The sequence below is a fragment of the Dryobates pubescens genome, chromosome 5, assembly GCF_014839835.1.
Source record: "Dryobates pubescens isolate bDryPub1 chromosome 5, bDryPub1.pri, whole genome shotgun sequence".
Classification (NCBI taxonomy): domain Eukaryota; kingdom Metazoa; phylum Chordata; class Aves; order Piciformes; family Picidae; genus Dryobates; species Dryobates pubescens.
This window is the reverse complement of record NC_071616.1, coordinates 14,608,441-14,627,469: the sequence shown is the minus strand read 5'-3', so window position 1 is coordinate 14,627,469 and position 19,029 is coordinate 14,608,441. Positions and strand designations below refer to the sequence as shown.

At 46.3% G+C, this 19,029-nt stretch overlaps 1 protein-coding gene across 1 annotated transcript in view; it reads left to right on the top strand.

Moving 5' to 3' along the window:
- The window catches only part of MAP4K5 (mitogen-activated protein kinase kinase kinase kinase 5), an 88,940-nt gene extending 73,980 nt beyond the window's left edge, over positions 1-14,960 (top strand). Inside the window, exons 24-34 of the mRNA XM_054161639.1 lie at positions 531-591; positions 2,373-2,375; positions 2,467-2,581; positions 2,684-2,742; positions 5,339-5,442; positions 5,806-5,983; positions 7,925-7,993; positions 9,156-9,248; positions 11,181-11,251; positions 11,494-11,549; positions 13,221-14,960. Of these exons, the coding sequence (XP_054017614.1) occupies positions 531-591; positions 2,373-2,375; positions 2,467-2,581; positions 2,684-2,742; positions 5,339-5,442; positions 5,806-5,983; positions 7,925-7,993; positions 9,156-9,248; positions 11,181-11,251; positions 11,494-11,549; positions 13,221-13,308 (897 nt within the window). The 3' untranslated portion in view covers positions 13,309-14,960. The remainder of the gene's footprint in view (positions 1-530; positions 592-2,372; positions 2,376-2,466; positions 2,582-2,683; positions 2,743-5,338; positions 5,443-5,805; positions 5,984-7,924; positions 7,994-9,155; positions 9,249-11,180; positions 11,252-11,493; positions 11,550-13,220) is intronic.
- The last annotated feature ends 4,069 nt before the right edge of the window (positions 14,961-19,029 follow it).

Below are 19,029 nucleotides of genomic sequence, written 5' to 3'. Positions count from 1 at the left end.
CATAAATCCACAGTGTTATTAAATCTGTCTTTTTAGACTCAGGAGTTGCAGAATGTTCTTGGAAGGGAAGTGTTGGCAGGTGCTGAAAATGGCAGTTGCTCAGAAATTCTGATGTCTCTTTTTTCCTCTCTCTCTCTCCTGGCTTTTGTGTGGTTCAGTAGGTTTCTGTAGCCATGGTAGCCTTCTTTTTCTGCCTGTCATTCCTGAGCAAGCTGGATCGTTCTATCTGTGATATCCCTGCCTTGCCAGTTGTCCCACTTCAGATCCATGGTGCTAATTGAAAACTAAAGCAAAAATCGACTTTTGCAAGTTCCAGGTGTAGAGCAGGGAAGAAATGAAAACTATTTCCGACAGAGAAAGTGGCTAAGCAGTGTCCAAAAGAGTGAATTAAAGGGGAAGCAGCAGTTGGAGCTGGGGGCTTCTCCAGTGTTGATCCCTGCAGGGATGGTGGTGCAGGTGGAGCAGGCAGAGAAAGCCATTGGTGGGAATTCCTCTGTGTTTTTATTAATGGAATCATTTTCTTTCCTCAGTTATTTCCTCGCAAGTGCACCTGGCTGTACGTTATCAATAACACCTTAATGTCCTTGTCAGGTAGGTACAAGCAGAGGGAAAAGTGAGAAAAGGATAACTGAAGAGACACATTCAAAGCCTTCATTCAGTACATTGAATTTTGGTTGTACTGAGGTAGAAAACTCTGCATTGTTCCCTGTGTTTGTATGGGAAGCTTTGCTTCCAAAGCGGTTTCATACGAGAGGCTATCAGAGATGAAGCTGATTGTTTAGAGCCTGGTTGTTCAGAAGTGGTAGAGCAGAGCCAGGTGTCTGCAGTGGCCCAACGTATTTTTTGTTATTTATTTCATTGTAATTAGTTTTGAAAAGCTCAGCACTTGGTGTTTGTCAAACAAGAGTTACAGAGTCCCAGCATGGAAGGGTTTGGAAGGGACCTCTGGAGCAGCGTCTGCCACAGCAGGTTTCCCAGGATCACAATGTCCAGGTGTGTTTGGAATCTCTCCAGAGAAGGAGACTCCACAGCCCCTTTGGGCAGCCTGCTCCAGGGCTCCAGCAGCCTCACAGCAAAGAATTTTTTCATCCTGTTCAGATGGAACCTCATGGGTTCCCATTTGTGCCTGTTGCTCCTTGTCCTGTCCCTGGGCACCACTGAGAAGAGTCTGGCCCCATTCTCTTGCCCCCACCCTTTAGCTCCTGCTGAGCATTGATCGGTTACCTTCTCAGGTTGCTCTTCTCCAGGCTCAACAGCCCCAGGTCTCTCAGCCTTTCCTCCTCACAGAGATGCTCCAGGCCCCTCAGCATCTTTCTAGCCTTCCATGGACTCTCTCCATTAGCTCCCTGTCTCTTTTGAATGGGGGAGGCCAGATCAAGAGTTAAAGAATCATAGAACTGTTTTGATTGGAAAAGACTTCCCAGATTATAGAGTCCAACCACCACTGTGGCCATTAGACCATGTCCCAAAGTGCTGTGTCCACACATTTTTGAGCACCTCCAGGGATGGTGACTCCACCACCTCCCTGGGCAGCCTGTTCCAATGCCTGACCACTCTGTCAGGAAAGAAATTGTTCCTAATATCCAATCTTGTTGCCCCTGTCAAGGCTGCAATTTGACTGAATGTGCCCAGAGAATTTAGGGTGTCCTCTTGTGTGATCTCTGGGAGGGTCAGAGTAAGGATGACCTTCATGTGTCACAACAAAATTAGTTATTGTTTATTAGTTATTGTTATTATTATAGTTAATGTTGGTGACTATCAAAATGTGGTTGCAGGGTTTGATCGCTCTTGGTGCAGCCTGGCAGCATCTTTGGTGCAGACCACATTCAGAAAATAAAGCCACCCTAACCCAGACCCAATTTCAGTCTGAAGGAGAACAAGGTGGCTGCAATTTAGTACTAACCCAGCAGACTGAGTTTGGGGGGAAAAGGGGATTTTTTTCATCAGTTGTCTTGCAATGGAACATTCAGGAAGGCAACAGAGGCACTGCAGCGTGCAGAGTGATTGTGCAGAGTCACAGAATCACAGAATGCCGGGTTGGAAGGGACCCCAAGGATCTTCCTGGCCAAGCCTTTTGATCTGCTTTAAATGAGATTGAAATTGTGGGACTGTCTCTAAGTATGCAGGGGTTTGTGTAACACCACTGGTGGTGATTTATAGGTGCAGAAAGCATCCTGATGCAATTAATTGTTGTGCAAATGCAGCCTTCTAAAAATGTTTTCATAACCCTGACTTTCAGAGCTGCTTTAGTGGTGCTGAAACGAACTTTGAGCTGAATGCTTTGTCTTCTCCATATGCATTAATATTGTCTTGGTTTTGTTTTCCTTCATCACTGGACTTGAAACCCCTAACACACGTGGCCTGGTTTCTAGAAGGTAATCTTTTGGATACAGAAATCTCTCTGAGCCGTGCAGCTCTCTGCTGGAGGCGTGGGTGCCACCTCAGTTGTGCTTTCCTCTCTTACAGGGAAATCCTTCCAGCTCTACTCCCATAATTTAATAGCTTTGTTTGAACAAGCCAAGAAGACAGGATTAGCTGCTCATATCCAAACCCACCGCTTTCCTGACAAAATATTACCCAGGTATCAATCCCTCGCTTCGCTAGCAAGCGCATGTTGCCAGAGGCACCCTGTGCTGTTGAAGGGCCTTCCACTGATGTACTTTTGCCGTCATTGTCGTTCCAGGAAGTTTGCCTTAACGACAAAGATCCCTGATACAAAAGGATGCCACAAATGCTGTATAGGTGAGTAGTAGACACTCAGCTGGTGGGTTTGTTCCCCGGCCTCCTGTCTTCAACCCATTTACTTTTAATAAGCTCATAGTTGGTCCATTAATCTGAAAGCAGCATGGCTGTGGTGCTTCTTAGTGCCACGTCTGGCTGCTGCTTTCCTTCTAATGAATGTAGGGTAAACATCTTAGTGCTGTGCAGGGCAAAGGCATTTTTCACCTCAGCTCTTAACCTAGAGCAAGGCCCAAAGGGAAATCCTGCACTGTTTGGGATCACTGGCTTCAGGCTGCCACCAGACCTAACTGGTTCCTGTGACATGCAGCCTGCTCATTACAGGATCCCAGATTGCTGCACCTACACAAACACCCTTTCTGCTTTGGCTCAAGGCTTGACCTTTTAATGAGGCTAACTCAAAAAGAGTCTTTTCCACACACAAAAAAAAACTTTTTCCAGACAAAAAAGCACATCTTTTTCCACACCAAAAAAAAAAAAAAAAAAGCATTTTATTTCCCCACAGAAAGATTTTTTTTTCCACAAAAAAAATCTTTTCTACAAAAAAGAATCTTTCTCCATTAAAAAAAAAAAGAATCTGTCCACACACAAAGGAGGAATCTTTCTCCATACAAAGAATCATAGAATCAACTAGGTTGGAAAAGACCTCAAAGATCATCAAGTCCAACCTGTCACCCAGCACCATCTGATCAACTAAACCATGGCACCAAGTGCCTCATCCGGTCTCCTCCTAAACACCTCCAGGGATGGTGACTCCACCACCTCCCTGGGCAGCACATTCCAATGGCCAGTCTCTCTTTCTGGGAAGAACTTCTTCCTAACATCCAGCCTGAACCCCCCCTGGCACAGCTTGAGACTGTGTCCTCTTGTTCTGGTGCTGGTTGCCTGGATGAAGAGACCAACCCCCACCTGGCTACAACCTCCTTTCAGGTAGTTGTAGAGAGCATTAAGGTCTCCCCTGAGCCTCCTCTTCTCCAGGCTAAGCAACCCCAGCTCCCTCCCCAGCTTTGTTGCCCTTCTCTGGACTCGTTCCAGCAAGTCAACTTCCTTCCTAAACTGAGGAGCCCAGAACTGGACACAGGACTCAAGGTGTGGCCTAACCAGTGCTAAGCACAGGGCAGAATGACTTCCCTACTCCTGCTTGGCACACTATTCCTGATGCAGGCCAGGATGCCATTGGCCTTCTTGGCCACCTGGGCATGGGAGAGGTGGTTGGGGCCCCATCCTTGGAGATCACAGTATCACAGTATCACTAAGGTTGGAAGAGACCTCAAAGATCATCGAGTCCAGCCTGTCACCACAGACCTCATGACTAGACCATGGCAGGAATCTTTTTCCACTACACACACACAAAAAAGGAATCTTTTTCCACAAAGAAAGGGCTGGATGTGAATAAAAATGATGTCAGCTTGGGGAGGGGTGAAAACTGTTGCTCAAGTGTGGGACATGGTTTAGTGGCCTGGTGGTCTTAGGCTGAAGGTTGGATTCTATGATCTTAGAGCTCTTTTCCAACCAAAACAATTCTATGATTCTAAGTTCTGAATGCACACAGAAGTTAAAGCTTGTGAAGTTATGGATTTGGCTTTGGCTTCAGTGACTTTCAGTGGGCTTTCTGCAGGCTGAATGTCCTTTTGGCCCTAGTGCTGGGTCAAACTCTACCTTTCGGCTCTTAGAAATGCTTAATCGGGGTAAAAAGTCCCTAGTTGCAAACTTGAATATCCTCTTTATCTCAAAACAGTGTCTGCACTATTACAAGTTATTCCTAAAGGCCTGCTTGGATGAGGCCTTGAGCAACCTTGTCTAGTGGAGGGTGTCCCTGCCAATGCCAGGGGGATTAGAACTAGATGATCTTCGTGGTTCCTTCCACCCCAAACCATTCTATGTACATGTGAAGTCAGGCTGGTCTCACACCCAACTGAGCTTAAAAAAGCAACCCCCAATGCATTTATCCCATCACTGCATTAGCTGTCAAGGCTCACAGGGAGTTACAGGCCAGCTCTGCTGCTTGGGAATGTTTTTATTTCCATCTCAACTTGACCTAGACCTTTCGCTCCCCCTGCTCACCCAGCCCCAGGGAGGAGGTGGTACAGCTTTTCTGGCCACTCAGCATGTGACCTCTTTACTGGGACTCAAAGAATGTTAGTGGTCATTAATTACAAATATAATTGAGTTTATCTGGAATGTAGCAGAGTATTAAGCACCACGGATATTTGAGTGGCAAGCCAGAAGGCTTGGGTAGGGTAGGGCCAGATTTAGGCTGGGGCAGATTTAGACTGGAGATTAGGAAAAAATTCTTTATGGTGAGGGTGGTGAGACACTGGAACAGGTTGCCCAGGGAGGCTGTGGATGCCCCCTCACTGAAGGTGTTCCAAGACCAGATTGGATGAGACCTTGAGCAGCCTGGTGTAGTGGAAGGTGTCCCTGCCCATGGCAGCGGGGGTGGAACTAGATGATCTTGAAGGTCCCTTCCAATCCAAACTATTCTGTGAATCTAGCATGAACCTGATGCTATTTCTTAAGACAGCTGTAGGGGTTTTGTTCCAAGTGTGTGCTGAACTTCCAGGACTTAAAAAGGTTCTTTTTTGTTTATTTTACACAGTACGAAATCCATACACAGGCCACAAGTACCTGTGTGGTGCACTGCAGTCTGGAATTGTTCTGCTCCAGTGGTATGAGCCCATGCAGAAATTCATGTTAATAAAAGTAAGTGTTTTATTTTCCTGCAGGACATTGCATGTTAATCATTACACAGTTGTTGAAGTAACCTTTCCAGAGGTTGTAATGGAAAATACATCTCAGTCTAGTCCTTTTTGTGGCTTCTGAGCACTTGAAAATCTGGCTGGGCACATTTTGACTAAGAAAATCTTGTGACTGGAGTCAGTCAAGTGTTGGATCAAGCCCAGTACTAGGAAAAACAGACCAGCATGTGCCTCTGCCACAGCTCATGATGCCTCAGTAGCACTGAGAAACTCTTCCACATCTTGTACACTTTGCCCACGTTCCTTTCAACTTTTTATTTCCAAGGTTAAAGGAAACTTTACAAATGCCATGTTCTGTCTTTTCCAGCACTTTGATTTTCCTTTGCCAAGCCCTCTGAATGTGTTTGAAATGCTGGTGATCCCCGAGCAGGAGTACCCCATGGTCTGCGTAGCCATCAGCAAGGGTACTGAACCAAATCAGGTAGTTCACTTTGAGACAATCAACTTGAACTCTGCATCTTCCTGGTTTACAGAAATTGGTGCAGGTAAGACTGTGGGTCACTCTGGCTGTTTCTTTTCTGGTAACACACAGTAGAACATCCTGGCCTGGAACAGCAATAGTGTGGCCAGCAGGATGAGGGAAGTGATCTTTGCTCCTGTACTGGGCACTGGTGGGGCTGCACCTTCAGTACTAGATTCAGATTTGGACCCCTCACTCCACGGACATTGAGGTGTGCAGCGTGTCCATAAGGGCCACAAAGCTCCTGAAGGGTCTGGAGAACAGGTCTGGTGAGGAGTGGCTGAGGGAACTGGGATTGTTCAGCCTGGAGAAAAGGAGGGCAAGGAGAGACTTTAGCACTCTACAGCTTCCTGAAAGGAGGTTGTGGAGAGTTGGGTATTGGTCTTTTCTCCCAAACAGCAAGTGATAGGATGGGAGGAAATAGCCTTAAGTTGCACCAGAGGTGGTTCAGGCTGTACATTAACAGAAACTTCTTCACTGAAAGGATTCTCAAACACTAGAAGAGCTGTGCAGGGAGGTGGTTGAATCCCCATCCCTAGAGGTGTTTAAAAGTTGTGGTGCTGAGGGATGTGGCTTAGCACCAGCCTTGGTAGAGTTTGATAATGGTTGGACTTGATGATCTGAAAGGTCTTTTCCAACTAAAATGATTCTAACTGCTGGATATACCTCCCTCAGAAGTCATTTGGAAGCCCTTTAGGCTGGGCAGACTGATGCAGCTTCTCTACCTAAAGCTTACTGAAGCTGATCCTAAGGTTTTCTTGGGATGAGCAACCAACTTCACTGTAAATGATCTTTCCTAGAAGACTTTGCTTTTAGACACATGAAGACAAATGTATTACTTCATACATTTGCTGCACTAGTAACACAGACCCTGCTGATGGGGTTCTCATTTGTTACTGCATTCTATCTCCAGGGATCAATCTGCCTGCTCTCCCCCCTTTTTTTCTGCACCAAGACTCAGATGGATACATTCTTCTCCATCCTTCAGCCCTTGGGGGAGGCTTGTCCTCTTCAGCTGGTTATTAATAAGTGGAAGACTGTGTTTTATCTTGAAAAGCTTGCTGATATCTTGCAGATGCTCTTGTTGGAGATAGTTGTTTTTACAAGCTGTACCAACAACCTCATTAATAAAGACTATTAAATCTATTTTAATATCAGCACAATAGCCTTTCCAGATGTGGGTCTATGGGAAAAGAGCAGAGGCTGGGTTTTTAAGGAGCAAAGATTTCTTTTAACGATTCTTTTTGCTCATTTTCATGCCTCTTCATGAAGGAACTTGAGTTGCTCTGCTGAACTGTGACATAAAATGTATTTTCTGCTATCAAGCAGTAGTGCTTTCATATTGAATGCTGCTTTGAACTGCTAGGTTTGTCCTTAGCCCACATACTCCTCCCAGAACATTCCAGGATCATACAGCCTTAAGGAAATCAAGAGAGTAACAAATACTGTAGATTGCCAGGCACTGGAACAGGCTGTCTAGGGAGGTGGTGGAGTCATCATCCCAGGAGGTCTTCAAGAAACATGTGGACGTGGCACTTCAGGACATGGTTTAATGGCCATGGTGGTCTTAGGTTGAAGGTTGGACTTGATCTTAGAGGTCTTCTCCAACCAAAACAATCCTATGATTCTATAGCTCTTGATCTGGGCTCCCCAGTTCAAGAGACAAGGAACTACTGGAGAGAGTCAAGCAGAGGTTAGTAAGATGCTGGGGGGCCTGGAGCATCTCTGTGACAAGGAAAGGCTGAGAGGCTGGGGAAGAGTAGCCCCAGCGGGGATCTTCTCAGCGCTAATCAGTAGCTAAAGAGCGGGGGGCAAGAGGATGTGGCTAGACTATTTTCAGTGGTGCCCAGTGACAAGCAGCAACTACAGAAAATCTGTAGCTGAAAAGGCTGTTGAAAGCTGTAGGGGAGGCCGAGATGAGTTTTACAATGAGAGATTAAAACAACCCTGTTTTCTTTTCCCCAAGGCAATCAGCAGTTAGATGCCATTCACGTCACGCAGCTGGAAAGAGACACTGTCCTGGTCTGCCTGGACAGTAAGTAACATGTCTCGGTTGGGCAACTTAACTACACCCTCTGCAGAACTTGCTCTGCCATGGCTGTTGATTGTTAACTCTCCACAAGTTAATTTTTCTCCCTTCAGTACTAATTTGTGCTGAAATATTTCTGAAAAGACAGAGTTGGGGTCAGTGAGGTTTTGGGTTGATTTTTGGGATTCCTCTTTCCCTCTTCATGTTTGTATCATTCCTGTTTCTTTTCAAAATGAAAAACCCAGGTCAGAATCAAACAGATTGCCAGTCAGGTTTCAACATTTCCTTGGAAAAAGGGAGATCTGCCTGTTGCATGTGCTGGCAGCACAGAGAGCTCTGCTCCATCATGCACATCAGCACTGCACACACACACACAATAAGCATTGAGATGACCGAGAGGGGACCTTCTCAATGCTCATCAATATCTAAAGGATGGGGGGCAAGAGGATGGGACCAGACTCTTTTCAGTGGTGCTCAGTAACAGGACAAGGGGCAGCAGACACAAACTGAAACCCAGGAGGTTCCATCTGAGCAGGAGGGAAAAGTTCTTCACTTTTGAGCCCTGGAGCAGTCTACCCAGAGAGGTTTTGGAGTCTCCTTCTCTGGAGGGATTCCAAACCTACCTGGACATTGTGATCCTAGCCAAGCTGTTGTGGGTGACCCTGCTTTAGGGTGCCTTCCAATCCCCAGTGTGCTGGCATTCTGTGAGACACAGTAATTAGAACACTTGCCCCCTCCCTGGGGATTCAAGGCCAGGATGGATGAGGCCTGGAGCAATCTGGTCCCTGCCCACGGCAGGTGGGTTGGAGCTAGACGATCTTCACAGTCCCTTCCAGCCCAAACCATCCTATAAATCCATAGCTCTCATGAATCAGAGGTTAAGACATCAGTGACAACTGTGCAGTGACTTGCTCTGCCTAAATTTCCAAACTGTCTGTTGGATTCACCATTTGTTACTTGCAGGAAGGCTCCCAGTGGAGTCTAAAAACACATGGAGTCTATAAGGAGGTTCTCCATATTTACTTTGAGAGCCAAGGATTCATGTTAGGCTAATACTAGACGCTGGGGTTTTGTGCCAGAAGGAGGGAATTAGCATTTTGTGCTTAAAGCTGTCAGTAATCCTTTCCAGCACTGGGTTTTAATTCTTGTTTTTCTCCTTTTCCTTGAGAATTTGTGAAAATTGTGAATTTACAAGGGAAACTGAAGTCAAGCAAGAAATTGGCTTCTGAGCTGAGCTTTGATTTCTGCATCGAGTCAGTGGGTAAGTGATTTGCTTCTCTGTTGTCTCTCAAGGACTTCAGAATTTAGAGGGATGAGTGTTGAAGGGTTTTCCATAACCAAGACTGGCCCAGTGCACCCAGTGGGGCCTGATGCTAAAATCTGTGCACATCAGGATGTTTTGAGATGTCTCCACTGACATGCTGCAAGAATTGGGGCTGTTCAGCCTGCAGAAAAGAAGGCTCCAGGGAGACCTTACAGCAGCATTTCAGTATCTGAAGGAGACCACAGGAAGACTGGGGAGGGACTGTTTAGAAGGGCTTGTAGTGGTAGGATGAGGGACAATGGTTTGAAACTGGAGCAGGGTAGATTTCAGTTAGAAAAACTTCTTCACTTCAGAGCCCTGGAGCAGGCTGCCTAAAGAGGTTTTGGAGTCTCCTTCTCTGGAAAGATTCCAAACCCACCTGGACATTATGATCCTGGGCAACTTGCTGTGGGTGACTCTGCTTTATCGGGAGGGCAGACTGGATGATCCCCAGAAGTCCCCTCATCCTCCACAATGCTGGAATTCTGTGAATTACCTCTCAAACATAGCTACCTAACAGAAGTTTAATAATTCCATATGTCAGAAAGTGAGCTGCTTTCTGGGATCGGCGTCAGCAGAGACACAACTTGCTTTGGTTTGCAGTTCTGTGGAACTTGCATTTCTGGGTTCTTCAGGCAACTTCCCTTCAGGGGATTTTTGATGAAGGTATTTTGTATTTTAGCAGCAGGTGGTAGAGCAGGACACATGCTTTTATACAGCATTTTGATTTAGATATATCACAGAATCACTGAATTGTTTTGGTTAGAAAGGACCTCCCAAGATTACGGAGTCCAACCATCAACCCAAGACCACCGTGGCCATTAACCCATCCTGCAGGAAGATCTTTTTAATGAAGGCTGTGATTCTTCCCTAAATTCTGACATGTTCTAATTAACTGCTGTACTTGTATTGTCCAACATCTCCTGCTGAGACTTGCACAACGTGGCTGGACCATTTCCTTTTCCTTCAGCTCTGCAGGAATTCATAGGCAGAAGCATTTAACCCAAAGCCTTCTGCTTACCAGCTAAGACTGAATAGTGTGAACAGCTCCAAGTGGTCTCTTGGGAATTCAGAGTATTAAACAACTCCTCCTCCTCTGATTGCGGGGTTGAGAGGGGAGTAGCAGGTGAAGATCAGTCTCAAGCTGTTGTGACAGACATTGCTCTTAGGATTCTGCTGAGTGCCTGTCTGCTTAGGACATGGTCAGTACTGAGCAGAGACAAAGTGTGACTGGAAGGAATAGTGAAGGAAAAGAAGTAGGATTTAGGAAGACAAAGCATGGTGTAAACTATGTTCCTGTGACACTGCTTAAGGAACATCAGGCTCCTGATAATTTTCAGCAGTCTGGTAATTAAATTGTTCAGAGCTGGTAGTGTTCTGTCTCCTCTCTTTGGCCCCAAATGGAAGACTCCTCCTGTTTTTCATACTCCTGTCTATTTTGAAGTAAATGTAATAAATCATTTCCACAGTGTTTTGGCTGGCAGCATGTTTGTACACATCCTGCTGTGTTCTCCAGGATCTTTAAGGAAACAACAGCCCAGAGAACAGAAGGGAAAGGCAGGGAAGAAAAAGCCAAAGATGCTTCTCATGCCCTGGCAAACGAAGTCTGAGTGGTGTGGTTTGGACTGCGGTGTTAAACAGTAAGGTGTGCCTCAGATCCAAGGAGTCATTTCAGTCCAGTTTTTCTACTTGAGTTTGGTTCTTCTAACAGCCATGGTGGTCTTAGGTTGACAGTTGGACTCGGTGATCTCAGAGGTTTCTTCCAACCCAAACGATTCTGTGATTCTGCCAGCCGTCCAAGTCTCGCTGTGTTCACTCCACACGCTTCCCCATCATCACTGCTGGTGGGAAATCCTGGTTCTGGTCTGATGTTGTGTTTATCCTTTGCAGTGTGCCTTCAAGACAGTGTGCTGGCCTTCTGGAAACACGGCATGCAGGGCAAAAGCTTTAAGTCAGATGAAGTAAGTAACCTGTCAGGCTCTCCAAGTTTAATTCCTTCCTCTTCCTTATTTACCACGTGATCCTTTGGTCCGTCTCACTGCTTCCCTAGGGAAAATGGTTGTGCTTCAGCTTCCCGGTTGCTTTCTCTGACTTGCCTGCATGGTAAAGCTCACACACATCAGCCAGCTCTTTCCAGCTCAGCCCAGTAAATTTCATTCTGGCCACTGAAATGAATCTTAAAGTCTCCACGTTTTTCCCACAGGTCACCCAAGAGATATCAGATGAAACCAGGGTTTTCCGCTTACTGGGATCAGACAGGTAACTACCTTGAGGAAACCTCAACCTTTTCTTTAAACCAGCTTTCTCCTTCCAGCTGGAACTGGCCTCCAGCCCACCACAGATCTCTCTGGATCTGTTTCTGCCTGCCACAACCCAAAATTTAGTTAGTGCTTGTACCTGTGCCCAAAATTGTTGCTGAGAGCTCCCCACTTTCCACTGCAGAGACAGCAGTGTGAACACAACCACAATTGTGTAGAGATAAAGAGTGAGGAGATGAGCAACAGGGAGCAGTGAGAGCAGCCTTTGGCTTGTGGTGAGCCAGTGCCCAGTGCACCTCTGGGAAGCCTGCTCCTGGCTTGGATTTTCCTGGTGGACTGTGAATTACCTTGGCAGCTAGTTAAAAATAACCTTCTCTCCTCTGGACCTTGAGGTCTGGCTTAGGGCAACTTTTAATGCTCGGTGGCCTAAATTCAACCACTACCCTAACATTCAGCTGATGCCTTTCAGCTACAGAGGCTGGGAAGAGAAAGGAAAAATCCCAGACTGGTTTGGGCTGGAAGGGGCCTTTAAAGCCCATCTAGTCCAAGGCCCCTGCAGTCAGCAGGGACATCTGCAACTAGAGCAGGTTTCTCAGAGCCCAGAACACCTCTTTGGGCAACCTGGGCCAGGGTCTCACCATCCTCAGTGTCAAAAATTTTGTTCCTTAGATCTACTCTAAATCTCCCTCTGTTAGTTTAAAAGATTATCTGGTTTCAACCCTCCTGCCATGGGCATGAGGAGAACTGTTTAGGTTAGTGGCTGATGTTTATCACATGGTGTGGGAGGTATAAACATACTTGGGCTACAGGTGATAGGAGGGTGGTGTCTCCTGACAACACTATGGCTGTAGGATAATTTTCCAACAGAAGCAGAGAACATAGCTTATTTTATAGAGTCATAGAGCCACCACATCCCTGTGTCTTTGAAACAGCTTCAGGGAGGGGGATTCAGCCACCTCCCTGGGGAGCCTGTTCCAGGGCTTGGAAACCTTTTTACCTTTTTGGAGAAGAAATTGTTCCTCATATCCAACCTAAACCTCCCATGGCACAACTTGAGGCCATTTCCTCTTGTCCTGTTGTTTGTTCCTTGGATGAAGACACCAATCCCCACCTGGCTCTGACCCTCATTCAGGAACTTGTAAAGAGCCAGAAGGTCTCCCCTCAGCCTCCTTTTCTCCAGGCTGAACCAACTCCAATCCCCTCAGCTGCCTCTCACCACACCTGTTCTCCAGACTCTTCACCAGCTTTGTTGCCCTTCTCTGGATCTGCTCCAGCACCTCAATGGCCATCTTGGAGTGATAAGCCGAAAACTGAACCCAGTACTCAAAGTGTGGCCTCACCAGTGCTGAGTACAGAGGGACAATCACTCTTTGATCCTACTGGTCATGAGTGCTGTCAGTTTGGAAGAGGTTTGTAACATGCTACATGTGCCTGTGGTTCAGAGGGGCAGAATCTGGTTCTAGAAGCTGCTTCTAGTCCCCCATTCATTCTGTCCTCCACTGCAGTGCTGGAAAATGAGGTAAAGAATAAATATTGAAGATACTTAAGAGAACCTACGTCCCTCCATATGCAGGAACCTGTGAGCAACAAGTTTGTTCCTCCTCAGTAGTTACCTCAGGTGCTTTGTCTCTTGCCATTAACCATTTTGGGTTCTGTTTGTGTTTGGTTGCAGAGTGGTGGTGTTAGAGAGCAGGCCAACAGAAAACCCAACTGCCCACAGCAACCTCTACACCCTGGCTGGACATGAAAATAGTTACTAAGCAACAGTAACCCAACACAGACAACAGAGTGGATTTGCCACGGGAGGAACAAAGCAGCTGTAGGAAGTTCAGTGACTGTGACTCCACTGTTTTTCTTCTCTTGACACCTAAATGATGTTGGTTTAGGGTGGGAATCAATACATTAGTTTTATTTTTTTGCAGCTGGGAACAGCTGGTTCTGTCTCTTGCCACTGTGTGGTTGGTTATATCGAGTTTGCTTAATAAAAGCTATGAGGTGAAGAGCCCTTTACTCCTTAGTTGTAGGGAAACAGAGCCTTGAAAGAAAAAAACCCACAACAATTGAAAAAAACACCCAAGTTTTGCAGTAAAGGTGCCATAAACTGTTAAATATTTTCCTTCTCCTTGGATTTTCCTCGTGTTCTGTAGATAGAGATCAAGCGCTGGCTGTTTCCCTGTTTTATACTGAGTCTTATTCTTAATAAACAAAAAGATTTGTGTAGGAAGTTGAAAGGATCTGCAGAGCTTTCTTGGTTTGAAATCTGCCATTGGGTATGGCTTTGTACAATAGACTTATTTAATCCTTATTTATTAATCTGCTGCTAGAACGGTGTAATGTGTCTAACTTTTAGCAAAGGAAGGTTGCAGAGCAGCTTACAATTTGTTGGTATTTTTACCATTGTATAAAGATTTGATCCTTTTTTCCCCCCCCTGTTCTTCTTTTCTTTTTTCCCTTGTGTAGGGGTGTTTAGTGCATTCTCCAGGGGTGTGTTACAGCGTTGGCTGTAAAGCAAACCAAGCGGTTTTGTACGAGGAAATATTTTGTATTGATTTTTTTTCTGCCTGCAGAACTGCCATAAAAAAGGGATTTTTGTTGTTGTTGTTGTTGTTCTTATCTCCTAGATGTAGGAGGTGTGTTACACAAAATACTGATAGCAGGCATGTTGCTCCTGGGTGGGTGTGCACAATATGTGTGTGTGAGTGTGTCTGTTAAGGTGCCTGGCAGTGTGTATTTTATATATATATATATATATATATTTATATATATATAAAAATGTCCAAAATATATAGGCTTTATTTTCATAAATTAGGGATAAACCTGGTGAGGTGAGGTTGGAAACTGGACCTGGTTGTCATCCTTAATGAATGCAAGTATCATGTAGCGAGCTGCCCACGACGTGTCCTTTATTTGTACCGGCCCAGAGGGGGAATCTCGCCATAGCTGAGCGTTCCAGCTGTGCTCTTTCTTCAGCCAGACAGATGTTTGGGGATGGTCCCAGCTGTGTCGTACAAATAAATATGATAAGAGTTAGTGTTCTATAGTCAAGCTTCTCATCACTTTTTCCCTGTATTGTCACCTGCATTTTTCCTTCTCTTTTTCTTTCTCCATTAGAGTCACATCGGTTCCTTTTGTCTTCCTCATTGATTCTAATTCTTGAGGTACCATAAAACACAAACAGTGACTACAGGATAGCATCTGGATTTACTACCTCATGTTAACCTGCATGTAAGGGATCCATAGGCAGGTGTAAGGATCCATAGTTGGATGTAAGGGATCCATAGGTGGGTGAAAGGATCCATGGGCGGATGGAAGGATCTGTAGGTAGGTGTAAGGATCCAGAGGTGGGTATAAGGATCCATGGGCGGATGTAAGGATTCAGAGGTGGGTATAAGGATCCAGAGGTGGGTGTTAGGATCCAGAGGTGGGTGTTAGGATCCAGAGGCGGGTGTTAGGATCCATGGGTGGAGGCAGCCGCAGCTCAGAAAGATTGCAGGGTTTGAAATGAAATCCTACCTGCTGCCTGGGCAGTGATGTGCTGCCTGAGGGAAGGCAGGTTAGAAGCTTCACACGATTTTAACACAGCAGTGAAGCTGAGCAGCCTGTCCAACAGCTCCTGACAGCAGAGCCCCAGTGGTTTGATCTTCAGCTGGAGACCTCAGGAATGAGGCACCGGGTCGCCCACTGAGGCATCAGACAACACGATTCATAATTTAACACCCAGGGAATTAACTCGGCACACGTGATGGCTCAGCAGTGCCTCTCCGTTACTAGGTACAGCTGGAGCTTGGTGGTGTGCTGAGGGTCTGGAAGGAAAATTTAGTCCACAGCTGAGCATGTTAGCCACTTGGCATTGTCATTCAAAGCTAATTCTTGTTACTGACCTGGTGTTTCAGTCAAGTTAAGCTTTTCAGTTCTGAAAGCATGGCAAAGCTTAATCCATTTTAAATCTACGGACAAAATCTGCAAATCAGTCCACACAGACTGTGTTGGAAGTCATCAGCAGTATTAGAAGCAGGACCTGTTAATTTTTGTGTCTTAAAGAAATTGAGTTCTCTAGGACTGAAATTACTTCTCCATAGGTAACAGTGACTGGTGGTTAACCCTCAGGTGGTGCAACTCCCAGTCTCCAAAAAGCCTTAAAATGAAAATCAAGACAAAGTGAAGGACCAGGTGTAGATGTTGTAGAGCAAATGCTTTCACTTAACTTACCTCATTCACTGCAAACAATTTTTGGCATCATCTTGCAAAACACTGAAAAGAGTGTAGCAGTTTTAAGAGACTAGAGAAATCTGTAAATAAAATAAGGGATATTTATGGGGAGTAACTGGAGTAAATAATGATCAGGTTGTGACGCTGTCATGCATCAAGTGCTGAACTGAAAGCCTTTGAATGACACGAATGGCTGGTGATGTGCTGAACCATCCTGAACCTGGGAAAGTCCTCACTGAATCAGACCTCCTGTTGGGTTTTCAGCTGTTAAAAGAATTTCTGATGGCACATTCTGAAATGCTTTGCCCAGTCTGGTTTTATAGACGGTGGCATTTTTGGAGTGATCTGCAAGATACTGTTTTCCTAGTGTAAAACCTCACTCCTTACTCTTAGGGGAGTAGAACAGGAGGGATTTGTATGTCCGATAGCTGAACCAGCCAGTCTCAGTGACTCTGGCTAGTGTAACTTGTATTTTTGTTTCAGTTAGTCTGCTACTGTCTGTATTTCTGTCTGGTTTTGTGACATTTCAACCAGGGTTGAGAAAGCCTAGTGTGTGGGGTTGGGAATTTGTCAAGCCAAAAGCTTGCTCACCCCCTTCTTACTCTTGTGACAGCGATTGAAGTGTTAGTTATTTGATGCACAAGGTTCATGTATTCAACTTGAAAGCCTTAGAACAGGCTTAAAACTGATCTTTGAAGTACAAACAGGGTTTGAAGAGCAGCCTGTAGATTAATCTCTTGATTTCCTAACCAAATCCATTGTAGCTGAGAAACACAACTGCAGTTGTGATGACATCTCTTCAAAAGATGAAAGGTACAATGCACCAGTGAGCCACTGTGTCTCTGAACAGAAAGTACAAGACTGGGAGACTCTGAAATATACTTTTTTAACCTTTTTTTAGTTGGTAGATTGTAACTGAGGCTCTAACTGCACTCGTTCCAGTTTGTGTAACTAGCCTTTGTTCGACGTAAAGTTCTGTTGCGGTTCATTCTTGGTCTATGCCAAATAAACTCTGCTTTATTTGATACCTAGGTGTGGTGTGGTGGCCTTGCTGGGAGCAACACCTGATTAGACATACCTCGAAAGAAGTAAACTGCTCTCCACCCAGGTTGTATGACAGGTGGTAAAAAAGGGCCTGATCCAGGGCTGGCCACTCTGCTTGATCCTTCTGACCACCTGGGAGCCACATGGCATCTCCTGCGTGCAGTAGATCTGTAGGAGGAAAGGGAAGCTTGGGGTAGCACAGAAATGAGAAAGCAGAGCAGCAATGGCAAACTCCTGCCAGCTTCATGCCATGAAGATGAACAGAGGGCTGTAGCACATCCCCTGTGGGGACAGGCTGAGAGAGCTGGGACTGTTCAGCCTGGAGGAGGGTCAATGGAGACCTTGGAGTGGCCTTCCAGTACCTGAAGGGGGCTACAAAAGAGCTGGGGAGGGACTTTTCACAAGGGCTTGTAGTGATAGGATGAGGGGGAGTGGATTGAAGCTGGAAGAGGGTGAGGGTGGTGAGACACTGGAACAGGTTGCTCAGGGAATTCATGGATGGCCCCCTCCCTGGAGGTGTTCAAGGCCAGGTTGGACAATGCCTTGAGCAGCCTGGTCTAGTGGAATGTGTCCCTGCCCATGGCAGGGGGATTGGAACTGGATGATCTTTAAGGTCCCTTCCAACCCAAACCATTCTATGATTCTTCATACTCCAGCACCGCCCATTGCCTGGAGTTACCATGAACACTTGTGAGTTGTCTGGCTCTAAAGGAGGGTTGCTTAGAATAACAAAAGGTGAACATGAGCATTTTATGCTTCACCCTGGACACAGCTGAGTCTCAGCAGGATCTACAGCTGTTTATGTAAGTGTGGCACTCACACATCAGCCACCTGTGTACTGCAAGTGGTTCAGCCCTTGGTCTGTCTGTATCCCAGATCTTCAGGGATCTGCTGAGGTAGAGAAAAGGGGTTTGTGACTGTGCCTTTGGACAACACAGAGAACAGCCAGTTACTAGTAAATAAATACAGATAAATAGCTCTTCCTCTGCTGTTGTGGGTGAATCATCATTATCCTGTATTCTGGGAAAGCAGTTTGGACTGTGGACTGACCCACATTTGACTTCTTACTTGGGGAGCTTCCTCAGTGGAAGTCATTGGACCACTCTGAGGCAGCTCTGCAGGTCCTGGGGACAGCTGCATCATAAGCCTTCTTCAGAAACACTGTTGAAAGATGAGTTGGCTCAAGGTGCTTGTTGGGTACTTTCACTGACAGAGCTGGGAAAATCTTAGTGGAAGGATAGTTCTATCAAAGAATACATCGGTGCTAAGAGTGTCCTTCAGTCTCCTTTGTGAAGTGTGCAGAGAAAGAACCAAAGAAAGACAGCATGTGTGGCAGTTAGAACACAAGGAGACTACTCGTCAGTGAGGGATTGGCTTAGGAAGAAAATAAATAGTGGGTCTTTTGTCCTCAGGGGAATTCAGGAAGCACCCCAGGAAAGGACCGAGGGGAGAGGAGGCATAAAATGGAGAAGGGTGTCTACACAGATCTCTGCAGTACAATCTACTGCTGGAAGCAACTGACACCATAAAAAGTCACCTCCATCGGGGCATGAGGAAAGGGCTGAGGGGCCAAAGACATAAACAGGTTCAGGAGGAAAGATAAAGTGAAGGTAAGACACAGAAACACACTGATAGGGTTTAGCTCCTGCTGGAAGCTCATTAGGTGGCAGACATTTGTGGTGCTACAGGGGGATGAGATTCCAAGGAAATGCAACATCTTCCATGCCCCACACCAGTGTTGGAGCAGGAGTGTCTGTGTCAGCATCTAAGCGACGGTCATGCCTGGGCTTTCTTCTATCCTGGCCAGTGCTGAGGCCTCCCTCAGCTAATGGCCTCCCCTCCTCTCTGCTGCTGCTGGTTGAAGATGGTGCTGGAGGAAAAGTGTGGGTGCTGACTGAAGCCTCTTAACTCTGAGGGAGATGTTACCTTTGCTTCTCAACCCTGCAGGGACTCAAGACCAGAGACCCTCGTGGAAAAGTAGAACGCTGGGGTGGGTGAAGATAAAATGGTGCACGAAGTCCTGGGGGAGGTGTGGAGTGAGGGGCTCAGCTGGCTGTGAGAGTCCATGGGGACCCTCACCGGAGCTGGATTTGGGGTCCCCCCAGAGCGGTTCCTCCTCCCCCGCCCCAAGAAGCACGCTTCTCTCAGCGTCCCGGCGACAGCTGCCTGGCGAAGGCCGAGGGAAACCCCCACCCCCGCCGCCCGAGGGCCCGCCCCGGCCCCCCCGC